Here is a 21,161-nt window from a genome sequence, read left to right as displayed (position 1 = left end):
AGCAGGTACCCCAGCACCCTGGCCCCTGGTTTTCGGTTCTTAACAGAGGCAGGGGGAGTTGGGCGGTAGCGCAGTGGGTTAAGCGCAGGTGGTGCAAAACGCAAGGACTGGTATAAGGATCCCAGTTGGAGCCCCCGACTTCCCACCTGCAGGGGGGTTGCTTCACAGGCGGTGAAGCAGGTGTACAGGTGTCTATCTTTCTCTCCCCCTCTTTGTCTTCCCCTCCTCTCTCCATTTCTCTCTGTCCTATATAAAAAATTTTTTTAAAAAATAGAGGCAGGGAGTGAAAGAGATCAGATCATCAGAGCTTCCTTCGGTGCAGTGGGCTCCGGGCTTGAACCTGAGTCAGACAATGGACAAAGCAGCACACTCCCCGGGTGAGCTCTTTCTCCATCCTCACATGCCTTCTTTCTATAGCCCACCACTCATGCTCTGTCTCACTCCAATACTCAACCTCTCCATTCTAAGAAAAAAAAAAAAAAGAGGGAGAAGGGGAGCCAGGTGGTGGTGCACCTGGTTGAGCGCACATGTTACAGTGCACAAAGACCCGGGCTCAAGCCCCCGGTCCCCACCTGCAGGGGGAAAGCTTCATGAGTGTTGAAGCAGGGCTGCAGGTGTCTATCTGTCTCTCTCCCTCTCTATCTCTTCTTTCATCTCAATTTCTGACTGTCTCTATCCAATACACAGATAAAAATAATAAAAAGAAATTTTAAAAAAAGTTAACAGTGACCTGAGTACACACTAAATACATCCTAGGCATTAGCCTCTTTAATTCTCAACAGATTTTTCTTTTTTCTTTATTTTTTTAATTTTCAATTAGTAATTTAACTTTGATTTACAAAATTATGAGAATAGCAGGGGGATAATTCCACACTATTCCCACCACCAGAGTTGTGTCCACATTCCCTCCACTGGAAACTACAGTGATTCTCCCAAGGTCACAGATATAGGTTAACTATTCTTTCTATTATTATCTGTAATTATAACTATTTGCCCTTTTTTTTTTTTTCCTATGGTCCTGCCTTCTTTTCTAAGTCACATCTATACCTGTTACTACCTCTGAATGTCCTTCTTTTTTCCTCTCCTCTCTTCAATTATGATGGAATTGAAGTTCACAGCCCTCGGGTCATCCTTTCCTAGACTTAACCCTTCTGGGAGTATGGACCAAAATTCTTTTTGGGCTAAAGAAAGTGGAAGGTCTGGCTTCTGTAACTGCTTCTCCACCAGACCTTGGCATTGACAGGTCAGTCCATATCCCCTAGTGTCTCTATCTTTCCCTAGTGGGGCCCAACAGATATTTGTGGAGAGTTATTTCTTTTTTTCCTCCTCATTTCACAAATAAGTTTAATGAGAGAGAGAAGTTCAAGGACCACAGTTAGTGGTAGAAAAGGGATTTAATTTCAAAGGCCATGTGTTTTTCACCTCACCATCATGTTTCTTTCTCTACCCTAAATGTTACCCACAACAATGACAGAGAAATATTTAACAAGGGCCCCCATAGGACCTTGCCCTCAAGTTGGATCAACAACAGTAGAGAATGTTCCATCCTCCAAAGGGGAGGCTGGACAACATACTCTAAGCTACAGAGGGGAAGATGACCCTGAGGAAGATGGGTCCTGATATTGGGGCAGCTTAGAACGTTCCTACTGAAGACCACAGAATGTGAGCTCAGATCTACAGGGATGCAGAGGTCACACAGGCTCCTAAGCTGTATATGGGCCCCAGATCACATCAAATCGATGGGGTTTACAGTCAACAATATTTATACACCTTTCCTATATTTGGGAGCTACTCTCTTCCCTGATCCAGCTTTCTGGTCCTTCTGCCAACCATGATATCACCTCCCCAGACAATAATTAGGATCTACCTGCATATCAGATTTCAGCTACCGGCCCTTTGGAATATAACTAAAATATGCCTACTAGCTATCTACAAAAGAGGGCCCTCAACTCTTCATCTGCACTATTCCAGCCTTTAGGTCCATGATTGTTCAACAATTTGTTTGGCTTTGTATGTTAACTCTCTTTTCAACCACCAGGTTCCAGATGCTACCATGATGCCAACCAGACTTCCCTGGACAGACAAGACAACCCCACCAATATGTCCTGGAGCCCTGCTTCCCTAGAGCCCTTCCCCACTAGGTAAAAGAGAGACAGGCTGGGAGTATGGATCGACCAATCAACGTCCATGTTCAGCGGGGAAGCAATTCCAGAAGCCAGACCTTCCATCTTCTGCATCCCACAATGACCTTGGTTCCATACTTCCAGAGGATTAAAGAATAGGAAAGTTATCAGGAGAGGGGATGGGATACAGAGTTCTGGTGGTGGGAATTGTGTGGAGTTGTACCCCTCTTATCCTATGGTTTAGTCAATGTTTCCTTTTTATAAATAAATTAAAGAAAGAAAGAAAAATTAAAAAAAAGAAATATTAAACAAGGAAACAGCAACCAGAAAAGGGGTAATCCCTGAGGTCATGCTAAGTCTAAAAATAAGCGTCTCCCATCAGCTGCTTTCTGTCTAGATAAAGCTTTCCAGATGGATGAGTCCCACATCATCCTCACGGCAGCCTTGAAAGGTAAGTACTAATACCTCCAATTTCTAGGGCAGGAATTGAAAGTCCCAATGGGAGGGCCGGGTGCTGGCATACCCACCAGTCAAACACACTTGCTACCATGCTCCAAGACTTGAGTTCAAGTTCCTGGGGGGGGGGGGGGGGACTTCACAGGTGATGAAGTAGTGTTGTAGATGTCTCTCCCTTTCTTTCTCCCTCTCTCTTCTCCCTGCCTTCTTAATTTCTCTCTGTCTCTATCAAAAGGAAAAACATGGCTGACGGAAGTGGTGGGTTCCTCATGAGGACACCGAGTTGCAGCAACAACCCTGGTGGTGATTTAAACATATATATTTTAAGGGCCAGGCAGTGATGCGCTGAGGAGAGAGTTACAATGCTCAAGGGTCTGGGTTCAAGCCCCAGGTCCCCAACTGTACAGAGGGAAGCTTCATTCACAAGAAGTAAAGCAGGAATGCAGGTGTTTCTGTCTCTTCCTCTCTATCTCCCCCTTCCCTTTCACTGTCTACTTATCTCTATGCAAAATAAAAAAATATGTTAAATAGTAATAATTTTTAATATTTATTTATTTTCCCTTTTGTTGCCCTTGTTGTTTTATTGTTGTAGTTATTATTGTTGCTCTTGATGTCATCGTTATCAGATAGGACAGAGAGAAATGGAGAGAGGAGGGGAAGACAGAGAAGGGGAGAGAAAGATAGACACCTGCAGACCTGCTTCACTGCTTGTGAAGCGACCCCCCTGCAGGTGGGGAGCCGGGGGCTCAAACCGGGATCCTTACACTTTGCACCACGTGCGCTTAACCCATCGCGCCACCGCCCGACTCCCTAAATAATAATAATTTTTATATGAGTTTTATTTATTTATTGGATAGAGACAGCCAGAAACTGAAAAGGGGTGGGAGAGATATAGAGACACCTGCAGCCCTGCTTCACCACTCGCAAAGCTTCCCCCCCTGCAGATGGGAACCAGGGGCTCAAACCTGGCTCCTTGCTCATTGTAACATGTGCACTCAACCAGGTGCGCCACCGCCCGGCCCAATAATAATAATTTAAGTACCAATGCGTTGTCTCTTTTCCAGGGCCAGCAGCTGTTCAGTGCTTTAAGTGTTAGAAGACAGACTAAGGTGGTCTGGGAGGTGGCAAAGTGGCTAAGGCACTAGACTCTCAAGCATGAGGTCCTGAGTTTGATCCCCGGCAGCACATGTACCAGAGTGACGGTTGGTTCTTCTTCCTCTCCTCCTATCTTTCTCATGAATAAATAAATTAAAAAAAAAAAAAAGACAGACTAAGACCTCAAGTCTTGAAGGCCTAGACACATCATCTCCCCACCATATCAATATCTCTGTCTCTCTAGGCCCTTCTTTTTTTTTAATATTTATTTATTTATTCCCTTTTGTTGCCCTTGTTGTTTTACTGTTGTAGTTATTATTGTTATTGATGCCATCATTGTTGGATAGGACAGAGAGAAATGGAGAGAGGAGGGGAAGACAGAGAGGAGGGGAGAAAGATAGACACCTGCAGACCTGCTTCACCGCCTGTGAAGCGACCCCCCTGCAGGTGGGGAGCCGGAGGCTTGAACCGGGATCCTTATGCCGATCCTTGCGCTTTGTGCCACCTGCACTTAACCCGCTGCATTACCGCCTGATTCCTCTCTGGGCCCTTCTTCCTGCTGTAAGAGGCAGTGTACCATTACTAGGAGAATAGTCCACTGTCCTAGGAAAGAAGTTATCTAATGCACCTGGTCTCCAAGGCAACATGAGAAAGGCAAACTCCAACAATATCTTTAAGTCCACCTCCACCTCTGAACAGAAAGGCATTGTCCATCCACGAGTCACACCTGAAACTCCAGTGTTGGTTCATCTCACTAGGAACTCCTCGGCCAAAGGGCATTCCCAGCTTCCTGGTCAGGCCAGCACATCTGCCTACGTTCACTCACTTCCAGACCTGCTTATTACTTGCGCAGATGAAGACGCGTGAACCGCCAAGCCAGCCCTGCTCTACCCCACTGAGACAAGAACTAGAGGAGGACTTTTTTTTTTTAAGATCTGCAATTCAAAGATGGGAGATGACCACGTCCTCTCTACATCGTCAGTAGCTGAAAGCTTCTAGTATCTTCATTCCTCTGGAACAGCTGCCAGATGCCACACTGGATGTCTGAGAAGCATTATCAAGGGCTAGGGAGACAGTACAATGGCTCTGCCAAAAAAAGAAACGTCCATGCCTGAGGCTCTGAGATTCCAAGTTCAGTCCCCCACACCACCATAAGCCAGAGCTGAGCAGTGCTCTGGTCTCTCTCTAGCTCTCCTATTAATATAAATAAAATATTTTAAAAGAAAAAGAAAGAAAGAAAGAAAGAGAGAGAGAGAAGAAGGGCTGGATGTTGGCGCACCTGGTTAAGTGCCAAGTGTTATCATGCACAATGACCCAGGTTCAAGCCCCTGGTCTCCACCTATAGGGGGAAGCAGGGCTACTGGTGTCTCTCTGTCTCTTTCTCTATCTCCCTCTCCCCTCTCAATTTGTCTCTGTCCTATCTGTTCTAAAATAAAGTTTTTGGGGAAAAAAAAGTTGAAAAAATAAATAGATAAATAAATAAATGAAAAAAAGAAAGAAATGAAAAAAATATATTATTTTTTTTTAAAAAATATTTATTTATTTACTCCCTTTTGCCGCCCTTGTTTTTTTATTGTTGTTGCTATTGATGTCATCATTGTTGGATAGGACAGAGAGAAATGGAGAGAGGAGGGGAAGACAGAGACGGGGAGAGAAAGATAGACACCTGCAGACCTGCTTCACCACCTGTGAAGCGACTCCCCTGCAGGTGGGGAGCCAGGGACTCAAACCAGGATCCTTATGCTGGTTCTTTGTTCCACCTGTGCTTAACCCGCTGCACTACCACCCGACTCCTGGGAAACTATATTCTTAAGCCAAATTTACAGATAAGGAAACCAGGCATGTTAAGAAGTCACAAAATCAACCTGAAATGTAACTGGCATATCGCACCAAAGTAAAAGACTCTGGGGTGGGTGGGTGGGGAGAATACAGGTCCATGAAGGATGATAAATGACACGGTGGGGGTTGTATTGTTAAATGGGAAACTGGGGAATGTTATGCATGTACAAACTATTGTATTTACTGTTGAATGTAAAACATTAATTCCCCAATAAAGAAATAAATTTTTTTAAAAAGTCACAAAATCAAGCTGATCAGAATAGGGAGATGAGATGTCAAGCCAGGTGCCCCAGGCTCCAAAGCCTGTTTCAGTCCATCAAACCTCACCTCCCACAGGGCTCCACCACCCACTTGCCATCCCCTGCGGGCTCTTCTCAACAGGAACTTTCAAGATCAAAGAGCCATTCCCATGTATAGAATGCACGACTCAGCTTTTGAGTCTGCTGAACTTCCAAAGTACAAAAAAATATATCAATAGTATGGGCTGGGTCCCTTGGCTTTATGGTTATTAACAGAATTAAGGAAAAAGGGTTTTAACTGAGGACAACAAGCAATGTCGTGTATCTGAATCATAAGTCTAAAGCAGCAATGTTTTGGCAGGAGACTTCAAAGCTGGTAGTATATTTCAATTACGTCATGTAGGCAAGCCTGTGAGGGATCTGATTAAAATGTTGACATGGAGCAGACGACTTTAAAAGCAGCTCTTTAATTACATATCATTTACTTCCCACTGACTTTTCTTTCTTTTTTTTAAATATTTTTTAAAATATTTATTTATTCCCTTTGGTTGCCCTTGTTGTTTTATTGTTGTAGTTATTGTTGATGTCGTCATTGTTGGGTAGGACAGAGAGAAATGGAGAGAGGAGGGGAAGACAGAGGGTGGAGAGAAAGACAGACACCTGCAGACCTGCTTCACCGCCTGTGAAGCGACTCCCCTGCAGGTAGGGAGCCGGGGACTTGAACCAGGATCCTTACGCCGGTCTTTGTGCTTTGTGCCACGTGCTTATCCCACTGTGCTACCGCCTGGATCCCCTAAAAGCAGCTCTTTAATTACATATCATTTACTTTCCATTGACCTTTCTTTCTTTCTTTCATTCTTTTTAATTTTTTTTTTTTTTTTTACCAGAGCACTGTTCAGCTCTGGCTTACAGTGGTGCAGGGGATTGAATCTGGAGCCTTGGAGCCTCAGACACGAGAGTCTCTTTGCATAACCACTATGCTATCTGCCCCTCTACTGACTTTCATATATATATATATATATATATATAATTTTTTTTTCTTGGATAGAGACAGCCCAGAAATCAAGAGGGAAGGGGATGATAGAGAGGGAGAGAGACAGACAGACACCTGCAACCTTGCATTACCACCTGAAAAGCTTTCCCCTTGCAGGTGAGGCTGACTTTCTCATGAGTAAAAATCTCGGTCCTTCCCGGTTAAGTAATGCAGAGAATCTCTCGGGAACTTCCTGATCCAGCCTCTCCATGCCCCAACAAAAGGCTGACTCTCCTCAGCTCCCCCTAAGAGGGTTGAGAGAGGACCTGCTTTCTTTCCTCAGGGAGCTGAGCTATCGCAGGTACACGCAGAAAGATGCCCGTGGGCAGGTGGCCTACCTCAGCAAAGAACTCATCCATGAAAGCTGTATTGTCAATGGCAATCTCGACCTCATCAGTGTCATCATCTTGTGTCAGCTGCTTCTGCAACAGAAAAGAAAAGGAGCAGGGTGAGACCCCCCCGCAAAAAAAAAAAAAAAAAAAAAAAGCACAAGAAACCACCAACTTTGCTGGACACCCACTCCCACTAGGCATTTATTTCACATACATCATCGTGTCTAAAACTCAGAATAGTGCCGTGGTGTATGTCACTCTGCTATCACGCTGCTGTCTGGCTTCAAACTCTACTCGACCTTCTTTTTCTGCAAGGATTGTGGAGACAGAAAGGGAAAGAACTAACAAATTACCAGCTTTTCTGTACCAAAATGCTAATTACTTACTGCTGGCTACATGTCACAAGAGTTAAGAAGTCAACAGGATAATGAGTAGGAAAGTGAATGCCTAGAATACAGTGCCTATAAATACAGAGCAGATGTTAGGCTTGGTGACTGTGACATTGCTACAATGTGGTCCAGTGAGAGAACCTAACATTGAGAAGCGTTAATGAAGTACTTTGGCCAAAGTTATATAGTTATAAGGTGGAGTCCATGACTGCCACCTCTCCAGATTCAAAGGTGGTCTTGAAACTTTACATCAGGCTCAACCTGACGCTGTTGACTGGCTACGGAAGAAGGGCAAACGCTAGAAGAAGAAGGGTGGAGACAGGCAGACCCCAGTTTAGCCTTTTGGATCTGGACTCTGTGTTCCCTTGGCTTTTTTTTTTTTTTTTTTTTAAGATTGACTGACTGATTTGACTTCAATTTGAAAGTGTGGGCAGGGGAGATAGCATAATGGTTATACAGTGATCCGGGAGGTGGCACAGAGGATAAAGCACTGGACTCTCATGTGTGAGGTCCTGAGTTCAATTCCCAACAGCACATGTACCAGAGTGATGTCTAGTTCTTTCTCTCCTCCTTACTTTCTCATTAATAAATAAATTATTTTTTAAAACTGATTATACATAGAAGACTCTCATGCCTGAGGCTCCAAGGACCCAGGTTCAATCCTTTGCAACACCACAGACCAGAGCTGAGCAGTGCTCTGGTAAATAAGTAAATAAATAAATAAATTTAAAAGAAAATGAGACTGTCAGCAGGAGAGAAACAGTGAGGAGTAGATAGCATAATGGTTATACAAAGAGGCTCTCATCCCTGAGGCTCCAAAGTCCCTGGTTCAATCTCCCACACTGCCATAAGCAAGAGCTGATCAGTACTCTGGTTAAAAGAAAAAAAAAAAAGGAGAGGAACCAATGAATCATTCAGGCACATGAGATGCTGGGGATCAAACCCAAGACCCTTTTGTTGGGAGTCCAATGCCACATCCACTGCACTGCCTTGTAGGCTGCTGAACCCTGTGTCTCTAACCACTTCTCTGCACTGTGTTGTTGGTATGCATGACTCACTCTACCTATTCTATTCCACTCTGTTCTATAGGGAATCTATGACATTAGAACAGCTTCTGGTCGTAATTCTTCCCAAAAATTAGCTTTACATCCTCACCAGGGGAGTAGGGACCTTCCTATTTTCAGAAACCACCTTCTGCACAGGAAGCAGCAGTGTGTGTGTGGTTCCCTGTCCCTGTCCGAAGAGACTCTGTTTGTAAAGAAAAGGACACACTCCTCACCCCCACCCCCACCCCCCGGAAAGCTCTGGGGAACCTGGCTTTCCGTGTAAGTACCTTGCACTAACCGATTACGCCACTGGAGCTCTTGGAACCTAGCTTTCTTAACCTCCTTCAACTTCCTTTGCAAAACACATACACACAAAATGGTGAATGAGAGAAAGTACTCCCATTCCTGTCCAGCATCATGGGCCTGAAATGCTTCTGAATTCTTCCCACAGACTCTTTCCAGACCATGCTACACTGTCAGGTGCTCATTTCTTTTTTTTTTTTTAAATATTTATTTATTCCCTTTTGTTGCCCTTGTTTTATTGTTGTAGTTATTATTGTTGTAATTGATGTCATTGTTGGATAGAACAGACAGAAATGGAGAGAGGAGGGGGAGACAGAAAGACAGACACCTGCAGAACTGCTTCACCACTTGTGAAGCGACTCCCCTGCAGATGGGGAGCCAGGGGCTCAAACCGGGATCCTTATGCCGATCCTTGCAATTTGCTCTACATGCGCTTAACCCGCTGCACTACCGCCCGACTCCCCAGATGCCCATTTCTTTTTTTTTTAATTTTTTTATATTTATTTATTCCCTTTTGTTGCCCTTGTTGTTTTATTGTTGTAGTTATTGACGTCTTCGTTGTTGGATAGGACAGAGAGAAATGTAGAGAAGAGGGGAAGACAGAGAAGGGGAGAGAAAGATAGACACCTGCAGACCTGCTTCACCGCCTGTGAAGCGACTCCCCTGCAGGTGGGGAGCCGGGACTCGAACCGGGATCCTTATGCCAGTCCTTGCGCTTTGGGCCACCTGCACTTAACTCACTGCGCCACCACCCGACTCCCTAGATGCCCATTTCTAACTAAGCACAGGGAGGGAAACTGCTTGTCAGCATGGAGGTGGGGAGAGCATCAACGCCCTGACACCTGCTTCTTCACAACCTTCTGAATCCAGACCTGGTCCCCTCACACTGGTCCCCTCAGAACTACAGGGGCAATGAATGCCGCCGCCAGGAGCTGCTTCTTTGCTCTTCCTACATCATGATCGCCTCCAGATCTGCAGCAGAAGATGGAGTTGCTCGGAACTCCCACCAGAAGGGGGGGGTGGGGGAAGGGGCAGAGTTGTTCTTTATCCATCTGGGGAGTTTTGGGAATTTCTTTTTTGTTCTGTTTTTTTTTTTTCTTTGTTGGGGGATTAATGATTCACGGTAAAATACAGTTGTTTGTACATGTGTAAAATTTCTCAGTGGCCCAGGGCAGTGGTGTACCGGGTTAAGCGCGCATAGTAGCCACACAAGCACCCCGGGTTCGAGGCCCCGGCTCCCCACCTGCAGGCAGGTCACTTCACAAGTGGTGAAGCAGGTCTTCAGTTGTCTCTCTGTCTCTCTCACTCTTTATCTCCCTCTCCTCTCTCAATTTCTCTCTGCCTTACCCAATGAAGTGAAAAAAAAAAAAAAAAAGAATAGGAGAGTTTCTTTTAAAAGGCTTTCCTTTACCACCTCTTCTCTGGCTTGTCTGTGACCATCAGCAACCAAAGAATTGACTAAGGGGTCAGGCGATAGTGCACCCAGTTGAGCGCACACACTGCCATGCACAAGGACCTGGGTTCAAGTCCCCAGCCCCCAACTGGGGGGGGGGAACTTCACGAATGGGTGAAGTTCTGTGGGTGTCTGTCTCTTTCCCTCTCTATCACCCCCATCCCCTTTCAAATGTCTATCTGTTCTATCAAATAAAGAATATATATTAGAAAGAAAAAGGGAAAAAATGGCCTCTGAGAGTGGTGGATTCATCAGGCAGGTGTCAGACCCCAGAGATAACACTGGTAGCATTAAAAAGAGGAATTAATTATGTATTGTAATTCAAAAAGTTAGCAAAAACTACGGCAGTAATCATCTTGCTATATGTCAAATCAACACATAGTATTCTTTTTTAAAATATTTATTTATTTGTTGCCCTTGTTGTTTTATTGTTGTAGTTATTGATGTCGTCATTGTTGGATAGGATAGAGATAAATGGAGGGGGGGAGAAAGAAAGGGGGAGAGAAAGACAAGACACCTACAGACCTGCTTCACCACCTGTAAAGGGACTCCCCAGCAGGTGGCGAACCAGGGGCTTGAACCAGGATCCTTATGCTGGTCCTTGCGCTTTTACATAGTATTTTTTAAAATTACCCAATAGTGGGTTGGGCAGCGGTGCATCTGGTTAAGTGCACATAGTAGTACTATGTGCAAGGACCAGGGTTCAAGCCCCCACTCCCCACCTGCAGTGGGGACGCTTCACAAGCAGTGAAACAAGTCTGCAGGCGTCTATCTTTCTCTCTCCCTCTCAACTTCTCTCTGTCCTATAGACTAAAATGGGGGGAGAAAAATGTAAAGGAAAAATGGCCACCAGAAGCAGTGGATTGATTCCCAGTGCCAGCACCAAGCCCCAGCAATCACCTTGGGGGGAAAAAAAAAAAAACTACACAATAGTGTTTGTCAACTTTATCTCACTAAATCTGGAATAAATAAAAACATAAAATAAATACAAGAGATCTATACAAAAGACTTGGGCGGGGGGGGGGTAAGAATCATACTGAGGAGAGTTGATGGGTCAGGGGGACAGCTCAGTGGTAACACACAAGATTTGCATGTCCCAACTTCAATTCCCAGCACCAAAAACCAACGCTGAACAGTAGTGAGGGTGGGGGAGCTGACTCAGAAGACTGCTAAACCCCTGTGATGATCTTGCTAAAAACATGGAATTCGCCTTGTGCCTCCCACAGTGAAAGTCACTCAGGGATATAACTAAAATAGGCCTACTAGCTATCTACAAAATGAAGACCCCCCCCCAACTCTTCATCTGCACTATTCCAGCCTTTAGGTTCATGATTGTTCATTCAACAATTTGTTTGGCTTTGTATGTTAACTCTCTTTTCAACCACCAGGTTCCAGATGCTAACCAGACTTCCCTGGACAGACAACCCCACCAATATGTCCTGGAGCTCCACTTCCCCGGGGCCCTTCCCCACGAGGGAAAGAGAAAGACAGGCTGGGAGTATGGATCGACCTGTCAACGCCCATGTTCAGCGGAGAAGCAATTACAGAAGCCAGACCTTCCACCTTCTGCATCCCACAATCATCTTGGGTCCATACTCCCAGAGGGTTAAGGAATGGGAAAGCTATCAGGGGAGAGGATGGGATATGGAGTTCTAGTGGTGGGAATTATGTAGAATTGTACCCCTCTTATCCTATGGTTTTGTCAATGTTTCCTTTTTATAAATAAAAAAAAAAAGAAGAAAAACAATCAATGCCCAACAGAGCACTTGGGGCCCTTTAAGATGTGACCCCACCCACACGCCTTCCTCTGGGCCATACTCTCTAGACCAAGCACTTAGAACTGCCTGCGTTTCCTGGACACAGCAATCTCCCCTATCAAGGAAGCATTACACAAGGACTTCTTCCTGAAACGCCTGTGTCCAGATGGCCAAGTTTCACTTAGCTTCAAAGACACCTGCAACTGCCTCCTCTGCCTGACCTGACACTCCCCAGGCAAAATGTCAAGTCTCCCGAAACTCTGGCTGCCTTTAGTGCAAGCCTCTCCACACAGCCCTCACAGTCTGCCGTTAATGATTCCCTTATGTATCTTTCCCTGCAGACTGCAGGCAAGCTCCTGGAGAGTTGGGCGTTGCCTTACCTCTCTGTCCTGATAGATGTTAGTTAGGAGCACAAGTCTCTGCCCTGAATGCCTTCCTGTGCAGATGGGCCTTGCCCATAGGATTCTGGGGAAAAGATCAGGCAGACCCAAGCTCTCCCAAGGAAGCAGCATTGTGACATGAATGGGGTCAAGTAAGCAGCCAATGGAGATGGGGGTGGGATTTCCCAAGCTACCTTCACTCCTATCCTTCCTCAGTCACCCCTTATTGACAGCGGGTTCTACACTCTTCCCTAGTGTTCTTTCAGTGTACTGAGCAGTACGTCTTCCTTTTATTATTTTCTAATTTTGTTTTCATTATCTTTATTTACTAGAGACAGCCAGAAATCAAGAGGGAAGGGGGTGACAGAGAGGGAGAGAAACAAAGAGATATCTGCAACACTACTTCACCACTTGTGAAGCTTTCCTCCTGCTGATGGGTGCTGGGGGCTCGAACCCTGGTCCTTGCACACTGTAATGTATGTGATCAACCAGGTGCGCCAACACCTGGCCCTGAAGTATTCCTTCCTTTTAAGCTTTCCCTTTTTTAATATTAATTAATGAAAGGAAGGGAGAAAAAGAACCAGGGCCTCTCACATATACAATGCTGGGGATCGAACTCTTGACCTCATGCTTGAGAATCCAATGCTTTATCCATTGCACCAGCTCCCAGGGTCACTGAGTAGGATTCTTCAGTCTATTTTATTCACTTAGCCAAACTCAGCTTCTGTCACAGTTAAATCCGAGCACCAAGTAACTTACTCCACACGTCCACTGAGCACCTCACATGTCACAGGAATACAGTCCACTAAATCTGAATAAACAACTAGCTTCCAGAGGCCAAGATCCATTCAACAAGATCCACTCTCTTTACCATTATTATCAGGCCATGAGACTTGCAGCAGGCTCCATCTCTTAAGTAAGCTCTCTGGTGTTCATCAGAAAATACTGGGCTGTCAGAAAAGTCATGACAGTTTTTGCATAGAAAAATACGGGGGAGGGGGTCAGGCGGTAGAGCCCCAGGTTAAGTGCACGTAGTATGTATGAAACGCAAGGACTCACACAAGCATCCAGGTTCGAGACCCCAGCTCCCCACGTGCAGGGGAGTCAGTCCCTTTGCAAGCAGTGCAGCAGGTCTGCAGGTGTCTCTGTCTCTTCCGCTGTCTATCTCCCACTCCTTTCTCAATTTCTCTCTGTCTTATTCAATAAAATGGAAAAAAATGGCCGTCAGGAACAGAGGATTCATAGTGCAGGCACTGATCCCTAGCAATAACCCTGGAGGCAAAAAAGAAAAGAAAAATACATCATGATTTTTCTGACAATCAAATAGGCAGCCAGGGGCCAAAGAGACAGTCCAGGGCACAGGTTCAAGCCCTGACACTACACACAAGAAGAATCAGGGAAACCTCTGGTGTTATGATGCCTCCCTCCCTCCCTCCATCTATGTGTCTGTCTGTCTGTCTGTCTAAATGACAAGAGTCATCCTAGAAATGCTTAAATTATGCTTGTGCAGGGTCCTGAGTCTCAGCAAAAAAAATAAAGAAAAAAAAAAAAACAGTGACCAGTCTTCCTCCAGGTGGGTGAATTGTTGAGGCTCTGCCCTCTAAAGAATTCTTTTATTTATTTATTTTATTTCTTAAAAGGATACACTGACTAAACCATACGATAAGAGGGGTACAACTCTACACAATTCCCACCACCAGAACTCCCTATCCCCTCCCCTGAGAGCTTTCCTATTCTTTATCCCTCTGGGAGTATGGACCCAAGGTCACTGTGGGATGCAGAAGGTGGAAGGTCTGGCTTCTGGAATTGCTTCTCCGCTGAACATGGGCGTTGACAGGTCGATCCATACTCCCAGCCTGTCTCTCTCTTTCCCTAGTGGGGATGGACTCTAGGGAAGCGGAGCTCCAGGACACATTGGTGGGGTTGTCTGTCCAGGGAAGTCTGGCTGGCATCATGGTAGCATCTGGAACCTGGTGGTTGAAAAGAGTTAACATACAAAGCCAAACAAACTGTTGACCAATCATGAACCTAAAGGCTGGACTATTCCAGATGAAGAGTTGGGGGGCCCTCTGTTTTGTAGATAGCTAGTAGGCATATTTTAGTTGTATTCCAAAGGGCCTGTGGCTATACTAGTGGTTTTTTGTTTGTTTGTTTTTGGCCTGAGCCTGAAATCTGATATGCAGGTGGATCCTAATTATTGTCTAGGGAGGTTATGTCATGGCTGGCAGAAGGACTAGAAAGCAGGATCAGAAAAGAGAGTAGCTCCCAAATATGGGAAAGGTGTATAAATATTGTTGACTGTAAACCCCATCGATTTGATGTGATCTGGGGCCCATATTCAGCTTAGGAGCCTATGTGACCTCTGCATCCCTGTAGATCTGAGCTCACATTCTGTGGTCATCTGTAAGAACGTTCCAAGCTGCCCTAATAACAGGACCCATCTTCTTCAGGTGTAGCATAGAGTATATTGTCCAGTCTCCCTTCAGAGGATGGAACATTCTCTAACGTTGTTGATCCAACTTGAGGGCAAGGTCCTATGGGGGCCCACAAAGGGCTTTATTGTGTTGTTCCTGATAGGAATGGCCGGTAACAATGGAGAGAAGGATCTATTCGAGGTCTAGGCCCATCATGTCTGTCTGGGAATCTCAGAACTCCCCAACTAGGGCCCCAGCTGGTAGGGTGGCATGACAGTGACTGAAGAGTCATCGTTAAAGTACACCAGCCTCTTGCCCTTATTAAGCTTTCCTCTGCAGAATTCTTTGCTCCCACACTGAATGTGCCTGCAAGGCCACCATCACGGGATGGCCTGAGGGGAAAGTTCTGGAGCCTGAGAGCAATGGTGGCCTGCAGCAGTGAGGCAGCCACCCAGCTCTGCCTCCACGACTTGACTTCCTGAAACCCTTGAAACTTTGGCAAGGACTTCTCACTCAAGATGATCCCCTCTTGATTTTTTTTTAACAGGCTAGGTGGGCAGCCTGCTCCATTTCTAGCAGGAGGATGTGTGGAATGGGGAAAGAAAAAGGTCTAACAACTCACAACCGAGGTCCAAAGTCTGGTTGCCAATTAGCATCAGTGGAAGCTCCATCAAGTTTATCCGTACTGTTACGGGTTGTTATCACTGTCAATTCTAACATCCCATAGCTTGGACTGGAAAAGGCTTAGCTTCGGGGCAGTGGTAGATAGCATAATGGTTATGCAAACAGACTCTCATGCCTGAGCTCCAAAGTCCCAGATTCAATCCCCTGCACCACGGTAAGCCAGAGCTGAGCAGTACTCTGCTCTGGTAAAAAAGGAAAAAAAAACTAGCTGAAAAAACAGGGCTGAAGGTATCTCTCTCTCCCCTCATCTTTATCTCCCCTTTCCCTTTCAATTTCTCTCTAGCCCTACCCAGTGAATATATATGAATATATATATGTACATATATATATATATATATACATATATATATATATATATATATAATAAAATAAAGGGAGGTCAGGCGGTAGTGCAGTGGGTTAAGCGCACATGGCGCAAAGCACAAGGACCAGCATAAGGATCCCAGTTCAAGCCCCTAGCTCCCCACACACAGGGGAGTCGCTTTACAAGCGGTAAAGCAGGTCTGCAGGTGTCTCTCTTTCTCTCCCCCTCTCTCCATTTCTCTCTGTCCTATCCAACAGCAACAACAGCAATGACAACAATAATAATAATGGAAGTCAACAACAAGGGTAACAACAAGAGCAACAAAAGAGAAAAAAAATGGCCTTCAGGAGCAGTGGATTCGTAGTGCAGGCACCAAGCCCCAGTGATAAAAAATAAAATAAAATAAAGAAGTGGAAAAAAAGGGTAAAAAAAAAAAAAAAAAAGGAAAGGAGCATTAAAAAAGGGGGTGTGTGTGGTCCAGGAGATGGCACAGTGGAGAAGGAGTTGGACTCTCAAGCAAGAGGTTCCAAGTTCCATCCCCAGCAGCATACGTACCAGAGTGATGTCTGATTCCTTCTCTATTCTCCCTATCTTTCTCATTAACAAATAAAATATTTCCCAAAAAAGGAGGGGGTGCACTTGGTAGAATATATCTAATTCCATGAGCAAGGATGTGGGCTGAAGCCCCAGTCCTCACCTATCGGGGAGGGAACCTCACTAGCGGTGAAGCAGTGCTGCAGGTGTCTCTCTCTCTCCTTCTCCTCTCCAATTCCTCTCTGTCCTATCAAACAATTAATTAAAATTTTTTTTAAATATTTATTTTATTTATTTATTCCCTTTTGTTGCCCTTGTTGTTTTATTGTTGTAGTTATTATTGTTGTTGTCGTTGTTGGATAGGACAGAGAGAAATGGAGAGAGGAGGGGAAGACAGAGAGGAAGAGAGAAAGATAGACACCTGCAGACCTGCTTCACTGCCTGTGAAGCGACTCCCCTGCAGGTGGGGAGCCGGGGTTCGAACCGGGATCCTTATGCCGGTCCTTGTGCTTTGCGCCACCTGCGCTTAACCCGCTGCGCTACAGCCCGACTCCCCTTAATTAAAATTTTTAAATAAAAAAGCAGGACTGTTAGAACTGAATACACCCTTATGGATTCAAATATTGAATTCTGTTCTGTAGAAACGGGTAAACTGAGGCCTAAGGGCAAACCATGGGGGGGGGGGGGGGCGTTGCAGACAAAGGCATCAAACCCAGCTTTCCCAAGTCTTCTCAGGCAGAGGCCTCCCCATTGCGACATGCCACTCCCTCAAACACGAAATAGCACCAACTTATAGCAATAGCATCAAAAGGTAGCCCGGCTCAGCAAATTCATAGGCTATTGTGTCTGAGTCCCTGGAAACACCAGGCTCCTCTCATACAGGATCCACCCGATCCCAGAATCCGGTTTCCTTCCCACCTGACACAGGCATGTGTCCAGAGATCTCAGCAAACCCCCCCCCACCCACTCCCACCCCTCCCTGGACCAAGGAGAGCACATGATACCTTTTATCTTCAACCCACATGACTGAACACAGCCAAGAAGAAAACCTCAGCATTTTTATCACAGGATCAAAACGTGTGGTAACAGGGACGTTAGAGAGGCTGCAAGCGTAGCCACAGAGGCGCACAGGCCTAAGAGCCAGGAGTCCTGCTACCCACTTCCTCTGCCCCCAGCCTCCTGCCAGGAGATGGGAGATAGAGCCAACCACTCAGGCAGCACAGAGAAGAATCAGGTGCTCCCCACACCCCCACCCCTGCCTCCGATACAGCTAAGATTGTGCCCTCCGCTCGGGACAGAGTGGAAAGAGATCGGGAGACCCAGAGACCCATCTCAAGCACCTTCGTCTGCGATTCCTCTCAGCCAACCCTCACGCTTTTCTCTGTAGCCTTGTCTATGGGTCCATGGGTCCTGTTTTTTTTTAATTTTCTTTAATCTTTTTATTTATTAGATAGAGCCAGCCAGAAATCGAGGGGGGAGGGAGAAGATAGGGAGAGAGACAGCGAGACACCTGCAGCCCTGCTTCACCATTTGCAAAGCTTTCCCCCTGCAGGTGGGGGGCTGGGGGCTCAAACCTGGGTTCTTGCGCATTGTACCTTGTGTGCTCAACCAGGTGTGCCATCACCCGACCTCCCCCCCCCCCCGTGGGTTCTGTTTCATGAGCTCATTTAATAAAAATAATAATAACTATCACTCCCAGGTGCCAGGCATTTACAACACTCTAGTTGCGGAACGTACACAAGTGAATCCCGACTGTGGACTGTTGTTGAGAAGCTACAGGCCAAGGGGTCCAGGCAGTGGCACACCCGGTTAAGTGCACACATTACCATGTGCAAGTACCCAGGTTCAAGCCCTCGCTCCCCACCTGCAGGGGGGAATGCTTCATGAGCAGGGAAGAGGGTCTGCAGGTGTCTCTCAATTTCTGTCCTAATATGGCTGCAACAAAAGCTTAGACCAACAGCATCTCCATGGGATCATTACAGATCAAATCAGCAAGATAGGAGGAGGAGAATTAGAAAGAAGGAGGTCTATTGCACCAGAGTAAAGACTCTGGGCTGGGTGGCGGGCAGAGTTCAGATCCTGAAACAGGATGACAGAGGACCTAGTGGGGGTTGTATTTTTATGTGGAAAACTAGGAAATGTTATGCATGTACAAACTATTGTATTTACTGCCTACTGTAAGATATTAATCCCCCAATAAAAATAATAATAATTTAAGAAAAGAAGGAAATCACCCCAACAAAGATGTCACTATTCACAGGTCTCTGACCCCTCTGGGAAGATGAGAGGGACGCAGACGCAAGGGTCAAGAGCCCTCTGGTACCTTTCAAGGTGAGGGCAACAACAACTGCAGGTTTGGGGATGACCGAAGTATGTTCCAAGAAGGCCCTTGGGCACCCGGGAGCAGGGTATTGTGGCTGGCAGGGCCTGGGCAGGGCAGAAACCCTCCTCCCGCAAGGAGGTGAGCACAGAATCTAGGCAGCTCCTCCTCTCCACACTCGCACCACATTCATCTTTACAGACCCACAGTTTCTCCCAATAAACATGTCTCAAAGAGACGAGATCTCCTGGGTTGTGCTGCCCGTCCTAGAATGAGGTCTGTGGGTTCCCAAAGACAGACACCTCCTCTCACCCCCCAGCTCCTAATACTGGGAGAAAACACACACACTCACACACACACACACACACTCGTGCAAACACACGGTTTTCCCAGTCCCTTCCCTTTAATCCAGAGAGCCAGAAAATCCAAGTAAGTGTACGAAGACCTAAGGGGACTTGAATTGTTATGTAGAAAACTAAGAAATGTTACACATGTACAGATGATACTGTTGACTGTAAACAATGAATCCCCCATAAAGAAAAAATATATAAAGAAAAAAAAAAAGTGTGTCAGCTCTCCCGCAGGTAAAGGGTGCTCTATGGGCATCACGTGGCCCCTCTCTCCAAGGCTTGGTCCTCCCTCCTACGCTGGGCTGTCTCTTCCAGGGAAAGGAACATTTCCCCTTTCCACTGAATTGCATCTTTCCCCAACCTCTTGTCGCATAAGAGGAAATCAGCTCACAATACCCTAAGGCGAGCTTCATACTTTTGCTTTCAAGATGTTGTCCAAGCTGGGCAATTTGAGGCAAGAACTGGCACTTTTTGAAGCTTTCTACCATAACCGTTATCACTGGTGGTGGTGGTGGTGGTGGTGGTGGTGGTGGTGGTGGTGGTGGTGTGTGTGTGTGTGTGTTGTTGCTGCTGCTGCCAAAAGTTCCTCTTCATTAGTTTTACAAGAGGGGAAAAAAACAACAAAAAAACAGAGCTCTACTCTGGCATAGGTGGTGGTGGGGATTGAACCCAGGGCCTCAGGCATGCAAGTCTTTGATGCTTTACCCACATAGCCATCTCCCTAGCCTGTAGCAGACACTCCTATGGTTTCAAATACATTACTTAATTGTCGCTTCAGCCCTAAGAGGGGCAAATACTACCTTTCCCATTTACAGATGCAGCAACAACTTAATTAGGTCAACGAAGGCATCCAAACTGATTTGGCTGGTAAGTGGCAGCATGAGCTCTCAGAAATAGGTCTGTAGAAGCCCAGGGGCCCAGCTCTGACTCTCTGCATGAAGAGGCCCTTCCCACACTGGTTCAGAAGCACTCACTTGTTTATTTCAGGGAGTGTGCTGCTGGTGTGTGTGTGTGTGTGTGTGTGTGTGTGTGTGTGTGTGTGTGTGTGTGTGTGTGTGATCATGACCACACTTAATATAAAACACTGTTCACCCAGCAGTTGGCATGCTGGACCCATCAGAAGTTGAGGCAGCGCTGGAGAAAACGAAACCTATGGAGCTTAACAGTGATGCAAAGACTCTCTGGCCTGAGGCTCCAAAGTCCCAAATTCAATCCCCTGTACCACCATAAACCAGAGCTGAGCACTGCTCTCCTCTTACCTCTCTCTCTCCCCCCTCCCTCCCTCTCTCTCTGGTAAAAGGAAGAAAGAGACAGAAGATGAAGCCTAACTAGGGAGAAAGGGTGAAAGTTAAGTGGATTAAGGACTTTCTTTTTTTTTTTTAATATGCATTTTCCCTTTTTTGTTGCCCTTGTTGTTTAACATTATTGTGGTCACTGATGTTGTCGTTGTTGGATAGGACAGAGAGAAATGGAGAGAGGAGGGGAAGACAGAGAGGGGGAGAGAAAGACACCTGCAGGCCTGCTTCACCGCCTGTGAAGCGACTCCCCTGCAGGTGGGGAGCCGGGGGCTCAAACTGGGATCCTTACACCCGTCCTTGCGCTTAACTCCCGGATTAAGCACTTTCATGCCTAAGGCTTTCAAGTCCCAGGTTCAATCCCCCACACCACCATAAACTGAGCTGAACACTGCTCTCCTCTTATCTCTCTCTTCCCCTCCCTACCGGTATCTCCCATAAAACAAATATAGTAAATAAATAAATAGGAAAGTTAAAGATACTCAGGATAACCACACCTTTTTTCCTGCTTCCTCTCCTTTCTTTTTTTTTAAAGATTTTTATTTATTTATTTATTCCCTTTTGTTGCCCTTGTTGTTTTTTTAATGTTTACTTATTCCCTTTGGTTGCCCTTGTTGCTTTATTGTTGTAGTTATTACTGTTGTTATTGATGTCGTCACTGTTTGGATAGGACAGAGAAAAATGAAGAGAGGAGGGGAAGACAAAGAGGGGGAGAGAAAGACAGACACCTGTAGACCTGCTTCAGCGCTTGTGACCTGCTTTACCACTAACTCGCTGAGCTACCGCCCTGACGCCCTCTACAACTATTTCTGGGG

General features: G+C 45.9%; 1 protein-coding gene across 5 annotated transcripts in view; it reads right to left on the bottom strand.

Annotated features, from left to right (window-relative positions):
• Nucleotides 1–21,161, bottom strand: part of STX3 (syntaxin 3) — a 70,077-nt gene that overhangs the window by 33,754 nt on the left and 15,162 nt on the right. For 4 of the 5 annotated variants that reach the window (XM_060176250.1, XM_060176251.1, XM_060176252.1 and 1 more), the window contains exon 2: nt 7,124–7,207. The exons of the other annotated variant lie outside the window; for it this stretch is intronic. In XM_060176250.1, coding sequence (XP_060032233.1) covers nt 7,124–7,207 — 84 coding nt within the window. The remainder of the gene's footprint in view (nt 1–7,123; nt 7,208–21,161) is intronic. 5 annotated transcript variants of the gene reach the window in all.

The sequence above is a fragment of the Erinaceus europaeus genome, chromosome 17 (genome assembly GCF_950295315.1).
Source record: "Erinaceus europaeus chromosome 17, mEriEur2.1, whole genome shotgun sequence".
Lineage (NCBI taxonomy): Eukaryota > Metazoa > Chordata > Mammalia > Eulipotyphla > Erinaceidae > Erinaceus > Erinaceus europaeus.
The sequence above is the reverse complement of the archived record's forward strand: the minus strand, read 5'-3'. Positions and strand labels throughout refer to the sequence as shown.